This window comes from Mirounga leonina, unplaced genomic scaffold, assembly GCF_011800145.1.
Source record: "Mirounga leonina isolate KUSES-001 unplaced genomic scaffold, KU_Mleo_1.0 Mir_178, whole genome shotgun sequence".
In the NCBI taxonomy this organism is placed as follows: domain Eukaryota; kingdom Metazoa; phylum Chordata; class Mammalia; order Carnivora; family Phocidae; genus Mirounga; species Mirounga leonina.
In genome coordinates, this window is record NW_023270464.1 from 27,525,687 (window position 1) to 27,534,724 (window position 9,038).

Below are 9,038 nucleotides of genomic sequence, written 5' to 3' on the forward strand. Positions count from 1 at the left end.
CTCCCTGGAGGAGGAAGGAATTCTGTAGCACACCACCTTCAGACTCAAACTGCAACTCTTCCCTGGGTCTCCAGCCTACCGGCCCACCCTGCAAATTTTGGATTTGCCAGCCTCCACAATCACATGAGCCAATTCCTTAAAATAAATCTCTCTCTATACATAAATACCTTCTCGTTTCTGTTTCTCCGAGGACCCTAACTGGTGTAGGTGCTGCACTCTTCCCACACTCCAGGGAACGCTGGGAGGGCTGGGATGTGTGATGGGAAGGACGTGCGATGAGCATCACTCATAAGAACAAGGAAACAAACGAGTGTCTCTCAAGGACCCTCTGGATCAAATCAAGAATGGCGACAGCACGGGGCGTGGAGCGTGAAGGCCTTAGAAGGCTTTATTTACCCCTGATGAAGAACCAGGCCCACAGCCCCACAGACGACCGCTGACGTCCCAGGCGGGGGCGGGGAGCTCCTCATGTCCAGCAACGCAGAGGTCACGCGGGCAAGAGAGCGGGCAGCACTTTTCCAGCACACTGGCCAAAGCCGACGCGGTACCCATCCCCCTGGCAGTGGCCTGGGACAGAGAAGGACAGGGTTGGCCACGAGGCTGCCGGGCTCACAGGAAGCATAGCCCGAGCCCTGTCCGCCAGACCCTACGCAGGAATGATGAAGACGTATTTTGAACAGAAGAACCACCGTCCCCAGAAGCTGAGCAGAGCCACGGGGGAACCGAGAGGGACTCCAGGCACGTCCTGCCGTCAGGGGCCCTCGGAAGCACGGGCTCCACGGCTTTCCTGATGGGGCTCACCCCTCCCCGAGTGGGCTTGGGTTCAAAGCCCAGGTCTGCTAATTCGCAGAGGCCACACTGCCTGAGTTCCACAAATGCCTAATGTTCAACCAACGTGAGCTTCGGCCTCCGATTCCACTTCTACAGGATGAGGGAAAGGCTGGGCGGGGGGTCTGGCCAGCGGGAAGGCCTGGCCCGCCCGGAGTCAGAGGGCGCAGTGTGCGCGGTTCCGAGAGGCCAGCGCGGAGGAGCCGGAGCAGGAAGGCGGGAGCATCTGGGCTGGGATTTGAAGGGTGGGTAGGAGTTCGCCAGGAGGGCACCGTCGCATGGGCCCCAGAGAGGCTGTTTACAGAGAGCTCGGAGGAACCGTGTTAAGGACTTTGAGCCTTATTCTGAGGCCACGGAGGCTCATGGGGGAGTTTCCGGCAAGACAGTGACAGTTACAGGTAGGTCTTAAAGAGCCCGGGGGTGGCCCCAGAGAGAAGGTGGATGGAAACGCGCAGACTTGGGAGTGTCAGGCCTCGGCCCAGGCCCCTCAGACGGCATCGCTCCCCCGGGGCCCCAGGCCTCGTGGAGGCCAGAGCAGGTGAGGGGGCGGCGTCGGCAGGAGGGGAACGGGGACAGGACCACAGAGGCCGAGGGCCGCTCAGCAGGGCCCACTGCCCCGCGGGGTGGTGGCAGGTGAAGGCACCGCACTCAGCGGCCCGGGATCCCCCCACCCCGCTCGCGCTCCCTCCCACAGGTGTCCGCAGTGGGGTCTCCCCTGCACCCACTCCCCGGAGTTCCATGAAAGTCCCTCTTCTTTATCTCTTTATTAATATGTAACCCACGCCTCTCCTACCGCCCAATTGTAATCCTCTGTCCTGGCTCCGGAGAATTCCACCAACCTATTCCCATTGTCCTCCTCCCGTGCCAACATTCACTCTGTGGACCCGAGGGACTGCCTCTCCCGGAGTGTCTCTGCCAGGCCTCCAGAGCTCCTTCCCGACAAGGCACGCACAAACCACCAGTAACGGCCTCACATGAGCCAATTCCTTAAAACAAATCTCTCTCTATACATACATACCTTCTCGTTTCTGTTTCTCTGAGGACCCTAACTGGTATAGGTGCTGCACTCTTCCCACACTCCAGGGAACGCTGGGAGGGCCGGGATGTGTGATGGGAAGGACGTGCGATGAGCATCACTCATAAGAACAAGGAAACAAACGAGTGTCTCTCAAGGACCCTCTGGATCAAATCAAGAACGCGAGTGGACCTCACACATCCCGTGTGGCTCCTCCCGCCAACTGTGGCTCAGGTGCCATGGTCACACGTGAGGCCTGAGCACCAGTCTCCTCTGCCCCTGGCCCTGGACCGCTGCCCGGCCTGGAACGCCTAGGTGGGGGCCCCAGGGCAGGGACAGGGAGCTGAAGCCGGAATTCCGTCCTCTCCCATCCCAGCTCCCACCCCAGCCAGAACTTCTGAAAACGCTTCGGGGCTTGATGCTCCAGGTGCTCAAGGAGGGCCGAGGGCCTGCACCGGGTCCGCAAGCACCACAGAAACCCTGGAAATAAGACTGGCCACAGAGAGGGCCATGAGCACAGAGAGGACCACGGCCACGGAGAGGACCACAAGCACGGAGAAGACTAAGAACACAGAGAGGACCACAACCATGGAGGGGACCACAAGCATGGAGAGGACCAGGACCACAGAGAGGACAAGCACAGAGAGGACCACGAGCAGAGAGAGGACCATGAGCACGGAGAGGACCACGGCCACGGAGAGGACCACGAGCACAGAGAGAACCACGAGCATGGAGAGGACCATGACCACGGAGAGGATCAGGAGCACAGAGAGGACCATGAGCACAAAGAGGACCACGACCACAGAGAGGACCACAAGCACAGAGAGGACCACAGCCACAGGGAGGACCTGAGCTGCACCCTGGCTTCCCCCAAGCGTGATCCTAGCAGGAAAGCCACCCACTGTCAACCTGAGCTCTTTGCTCTGGAAATCGGGGCAATGAGTCCTTGGCCAGGGGCCCCTGTGAGCGTAAGATGGAGGCCGGGCGGCAAACGCACTACAACACATTGGCCCCTGGCCAGTTCTCAGTAAACCCCAGCGAAGCGGGAATTAGGCCGTGACAGGGCCGTGGGGACGGTGAGCGCCCGAGCTCTGCCTGCACCATCTCTACCAGCTCCACTTCCTTAATTAGCCAAAAACCACACGACTCCTACAGTGTGGCTACACACAGTCAGCCTGCAGAGACACGTGGGGCCGGAGCTTGCCCTGCAAGCGCCGTGCAATCGGCTGAACAACGACCGCAAAGAGCTCAGGCCCTCGGCCCTGGAACCCGAGTAAGTTAGGGGTCTTAGATGGGGGATGACGCTGGCGGGCCCTAAAGGCCGTCGCGAGCGTGCCACCGAGCCAGGCAGCAGCAGAAGAATCCGCGTGAGGACGGCGGGAGAGGCCACAGGGATGCGGCGGCCAGGGGACGTCCTCCCCAAGAGCCCCCAGGAGGAGGGCGCCCTGCCGACGCCGGGGTTTCAGACTTCTGCCCCGCAGAACTGGCAGGGAATGAACCTCGGTTGTTTTAAGCCAGCAAGTCTGTGGCCGTGGTGGTAGCAGCCCAAGGAAGGAATCCAAGCTGTGTGCCACGTCGGGAAACAGACGTGCACACGCTCAACCAGAATGCGGTGCTTTCAAGGCCCCGCCGCGCGAGCAACCAGCCCGGGCACTACTGGGGCTAAGCGCCACCCAAGTCCGCAGGCTCCGCGGGCGGCCCCGAATCGGGGCGCATTGACGCAAGAGCCCCAGGGGGCCAGGACGAGCGACGGGGATGCAGACCCAAAGGGCGGTCTCGAGGTGCCCACGGCAGGACGGACAGTGGGGCCGGGCACAGGATGGCAGTCCCCCCTCGGAGGGGTGGCTGCTTGGGGTGCGCAGCTACACAGAGGGGGGCGTGAGGCTCGGAAAGGCTGCTCAGCAGGCTGTGCCGATGCACAGAGGAAACAGAGGCACGAGGACGGGGCCAAGGAAGCAGGTGACAGTGTGACACAGGGGGCTGTGAGCATGGAGGACTGGGGCAGGCGTGCCCACTGGCCCGCACCCGAGGGTTCTGAAACATGGGCCTGGAGAGATGCACAATGATGGTAGGAAAACAAGGGGTTCAGAGTCGGGGGCCTGACGAGAAGCTGCCCAGGTGGGGACCTCGGTTTCAGTGCCTATGGGTAGTGAGACCCCAGGCAAGAGATTTAACCCTGCCAGGTGCTCCCGAAGACCAGACCCTGCATTTGTCTTGTTCCCGACTGGAACCCCAGAATGGGACTCGCAGCAGGTGCGTGAGAATGAAGGAACAGAGGCTCCTGGGTGGCTCAGTCGTTAAGCGTCTGCCTTCAGCTCAGGTCAGGATCCCAGGGTCCTGGGATCAAGTCCCTCGTTGGGATCCCTGCTCAGCGGGGAGTCGGCTTCTCCCTCTGACCCTCCTCCCTCTCGTTCTCTCTCTCTCAAATAAATTTAAAAAAAAATCTCAAAAAAAAAAAAAAAAAAGAGAATGAAGGAATAAACCGGCTCCCCTCATCCTTACAACCACGCCGTGAGGATAAGTTCTGTATCGTTAACTCCATTTTAAAGATGAGGAACCTATAAATAAAATCTTAAAAAAATAAAATAAATAACATTTAAAAATTAAATCTTTAAAAAACAAAAAATCTCTGCTCCTCCCCCCACTCATGCTCTCTCTCTCTCTCTCAAATAAATAAATAAAATCTTTTAAAACATAAATAAATAAGGATGAGGCACCCAAGTCTGAGAGGGTCAATGACTCGCTGAGGGTCACACAGCCAGAAGGATCTGGGGGTGGACTCAGGTCTGCCTCTGGCCGTCGCTGTGCCTTCCGCTTGAGTGAGAACATCCGGCGGGCAGAGTGGCCTGGCTCAGCCCGGTCACAGGCCACGGGGTCCTGGCACCAGGACTATGGGAGCCTGCGGCTACTCCATAGCCTCGCTCGGGAAGGAGGGAGACAGAGCGGACTCCGGGGGTCTTCTCGGTCCCAAGGACTGAGCTTCACAGTCCCCGGGGGCCACAGCTGTGGGGGAGGGTCTCAAGCAGACATGGGGGGCCCGGGAATGCCAGAGTGGGGACGAGATCACACAGACGGCTTCTCGGCTAGAACAGGGCGCGCAGGCGAGCGGGGGACGCGCGGAGTCCACCGGGCCTGGCTGCCCTCACCTGTTATGATGACTTCATCACCGTCCAGCAGGAACTTCCTGGTGTGCCCGTGCCCCAGCTCAATGGCCTTTGTCCCCCTCCACGACAGCTCCAGCATGCTGCCAAAGCTCTCTGGCTCCTTCGGCACAGGGAGGGGAAGAAGTCCTCATGTGCGCTTCCATCTTGGTGAGCGCGTCGGCTGCAGGGCGGACTCGGCAAAGCCGAGGGGCCCCAGGCAGGGACGGGTGGGACTCTGCGCCGGGCCCGCTCGCGCTGTTTGGGCCTCGGGCAGTGCTGGGGCAGTGCGTCCAGGCCCCTGCCCGCCCCGGGGGCTACAGCGTACCCAGGCACTGCCATGCCTGATACCCTCCCACTGCGGTCAGGACCTTGCAGGAAGTGACTAGCACGTGCACCATCCCAAAGTCACCATCCCCTAAGGTTCTACGATTCTCCCATGGGCTTAGGGTGGCATGGGGGTGCAGGGGGCACAGCAGTGGGGTCACCTCATCCCGGGAGGGTGCATGGGAGCCAGTGACAGACAGACACCATGGCCGCTCCCTGACGCCCCCCACATGTCACCCTGTCCCCCGAGCAGACAGATGCAGCCTCCCATCTGACAGTGTCTCTAGGTCTGGGCCTGGAAGGGAAGGCCCCGTGCACCCCCCACTGGATGAAGCTGTAAGAAGGAAGAGTTGTCAGATGCACCCGCCCCGGGGGGGAAGTCCCTTCTGCAGGACGCGCTCAGGGCCCTCGTGTCTGTGTGCGGAGTAGGCTGTCTACATGTGCAGCACCCAAGGCCATGGGAGACTCACCGGCCCGCTGATGGTTCCAGAAGCCAACAGGTCCCCTGGGCGAAGGTTGCAGCCATTGACGGTGTGGTGGGTCAGCTGCTGAAGCATCGTCCAGTACATGTACTGCAGGCAGGGACACAGAGGAGGACAGGGAAGGTGGCTCACCCCAGCCTCCCGGTTGGCAGCTCACACAGCCACTCGTGGTAGACAGCCTCCCCTGGGCTCTCTCCCGGTGCCAGCTCGCCCCGGTGGTCACAGCAACCACAGGCTGTCCTCCTGGGGTCCTCCCCCTCCCTCCCAGCTGTGCACTGGCCTGGGCTCCCGGCTCCTTGAGGCTCCCTAACCTGCCTTCTCCAAGAAGGCAGACCTTCTCCCTGCTCAGATGCTCAGTCTGCAACCTGCACCTCTGTCCGCAATCACACACTGCCTTACGAATACCCGTAGGTCCTGAGTTGGCATGCTTTAGGACCTCATCAGGCAGAGGCTTCTTGTGAGCAAAGAGCTCACTGGCATCCCCCGACCCCGACCCCGACCCGGGCCCGCCCCACCTCCCTGGGCCTTGAAGCATAGAGCAAACAGGATGTCAGGCAGGCCCAGGACTGAAGGAGCGTGAAGGGAGCTCCACCTGGGGAAGGGGGCCAAGGACCACGGGGTCACCAAGATGCTCAGATGCAGTGCCAGCCCACGCCTCTCCGAGCCCACGGCTTCTTAGATCTGCCACTCCCGGAGCCACATGTCTAGACGCAGGAGAACTTAGAAACGGGTTCTTGCCCAAGAGCCCCGTCGAGGAGGCCCCCTGATTCCTTAGCCGCCTAAGGAGCCCAGAACAATGTCCAGCTAGAAGGGAGACTAGAGGAAACAGGACTACGTTGATCCAGAGGATGCTCACAGGTTCAGTAAACACATGAAAAGTGCCTGGTCGGCGGGGGGAGGCGAGACGCAAACCACCGCACCCCGAGCAGCTAAAGGGAGAAGGCGCACGGCAGCCGAGCCGGCCAGGACGGGGAGCGAGCAGTCGGGCAGCCAGGATGCTGGCGGGCTCTGGGCTGCGTACGGGCTGGCTCGAGCTCCTCGGGAAAGTGTCTGGAAGCCCTTCTGGGCTGAGTCTATAGACTAAGTGCTCTGAGCGAAGGGCCCAGTGACTGCGCTCCTGGATACACAGCCAACTGGAAAGTGCCCGTGTGTGCACCAGGATGTGTACTGGATTGTTCCCAGGGAGTCTAGACTCGCCGCAAGGGGGAACAACGCACACGTCCGCCAAGAGCGGAGAACCAGCAGTGGAACGTCTCCGAGACAAGACTGAAGCCCCGCCAGGACCAGCGCACGGCCGGACCGCAGGGCCACAGTGCGGAGCAAAGGAAGGTGGAGGGAGGGGAGCACACACTGCACCCTTCCATTTCCATAAAACCGAAGAACAGACCAATTTCGTGCATGGCCACACAAGTCCGGAGAGAGGTCCCCCTTGCAGGGGGAGGGGGTGGCGACGACGTGACTGGAGGGGGACAGTGGGGGGCAGTGGAGGCCCTGCAAATCTCCATTCCCTGGCCCCGCTGCTGGCCACGCAGGGACGTTGACTTTGTGAAAGTTAATTTAGAATTTGTGCTTTTTCCTCTGTGTGTGTTAGGCTTCAATGAGAAGCTCAGTTAAAACAAACGTTAAGTCACTCGGATCAATCCATTCCCCGCCAGGACAGAAGCAGCCGGAGACTAGACCCTTATAGGAACATCGATTGGTCCCCCGAGGAAATCACCGGTCACGTCTACGCAGCCTGCATCTGGAGGGATCCCTGTGGCCTCGTGGCCTCTCTGGGAAGGAACAGGGCCACAGAAGCTCCAGGCCTGCGCACCGAGCCACCACAGTATCCCAGAATGGCTGCAAGCCTCCTGTTCTTGCCGGGAGGATGACGCCGAGTCCTGCACTTCCAAGAGGCAGTCTGCCCAGCTTCAAAGCTCACCTTAAAATTGGTCTTGCAGATGGTGGCTGCCTGGCGCATTCCTTCTCCTGTTGGAAACACAAGTAGCATTAACGAGGGGACTTCATGGATCAAGAAGGGGGGGGGGGACACTTGTAAGGGAAACGGTCGTGTGGCCCGTGAAGCAGTGAGCTCACAGCACATCGGAGCTGGGGATCTGCACCGAGGTGATCACCTGAGACAATGCGCACGTCGAAACCTACCCGCCCCTCCCCCCAGACGGGCAGCGTCTGGTTTACGATGTACTTCAGTGGTATTTACCATAAACAGGCAAGGCACCAGGTCACTGCTGTTCCGTTTCCCCACCGTGCTCACACCCAGAAAGCCCTCTGCTCCCTCAGAATCCTTGGCCCTGGCTTCCCCTCCGAGGCCGCAAGGACAGGTGTGCCCCTTGGCCCCAGGTCAGGTCAGGGTCCCCACGCCGGCTCCGGCCCACACCTGTCACCCAGATCCCCACTGGGGCCGTCAGAACGGCACGCTCGGGACTGGGGAGGGGAGGGGGTCTTGGAAGCCAATCCTGCTCCCAGTCCTCCCCTTCTAGGTCTTTCTATGTCTCTGGACACCGCGCCTTCTTGATAATCCCGTCCCTTCCCCAATGGGGCATTCCCCTGGATGTTTCCAGGCAGGCAGATGAACCTAAGACAGAAGTGGGCCCCCAGGAGGGTCTGTGTGTAGGAGGAGACCAGCCCAGATCCAATGACACCAGGTTTCCTCTCAGCCTGGCCAGTAGCCCCCGAAGCGACTTGGGGTGAACCCCTTGTCCTCTCTGAGCTTCATTTTCACACAGCGTGTAAATGAAAGGACAGGGCCACCGTAGATCTCCAGAGGACACTATGCTGCAGCTGTGGGACATTTCCTAAAGCCCCTTCCTCTGTGGGGCATCCTGCTCCCGCGGTGACAGCTCTCTCCCCTTCTGCAGGGGACCACCTCCATGAAGGGCGGGGACGCTGGAGCGGGCAGGGTATACACCGGCCGAGAGGAGGAGAGAGACCCAGGCCAGAGTGTGGCCAGGGGTCTGAGTGCGGCCCCCTGGCAAACCCTCCCCCAGCCCCAAGGGCCCCCACGAGGAACGGAAATGACACCAGCCTCTTCCTAGGGACCGGCTCTGCTCTAGACCTTTACAGAGTCCACCTCCTTAACCCTCACGACCACACGTTCAGGTCAGTGCCATTACCGGCCCATTTTACAGACGACACACTGGGGCACAGGCAGGCTCAGCCACTTGCCCAGAGCCCCCACAGCTGAGCGGGGACGGGATGAACCCCAGCCACGGCCTGCGGAGCCCCCACGGCTGAGCGGGGGCGGGG

General features: G+C 60.6%; 1 protein-coding gene across 4 annotated transcripts in view; it reads right to left on the minus strand.

Moving 5' to 3' along the window:
- Nucleotides 1–365: 365 nt before the first annotated feature.
- Nucleotides 366–9,038, minus strand: part of FAH (fumarylacetoacetate hydrolase) — a 25,442-nt gene continuing 16,769 nt past the window's right edge. The window contains exons 11-15 of one of the 4 annotated variants that reach the window (XM_035024273.1): nt 7,714–7,760; nt 5,781–5,882; nt 4,990–5,107; nt 1,847–1,964; nt 366–567 (exon numbers count right to left, since the gene is read on the minus strand). In XM_035024273.1, the coding sequence (XP_034880164.1) occupies nt 393–567; nt 1,847–1,964; nt 4,990–5,107; nt 5,781–5,882; nt 7,714–7,760 (560 nt within the window). In that variant the 3' untranslated portion in view covers nt 366–392. Of the gene's footprint in view, nt 568–1,846; nt 1,965–4,989; nt 5,151–5,780; nt 5,883–7,713; nt 7,761–9,038 lie in introns of those variants that run through there. The other 3 variants (XM_035024274.1, XR_004682675.1, XR_004682676.1) reach the window with 3 other exon arrangements.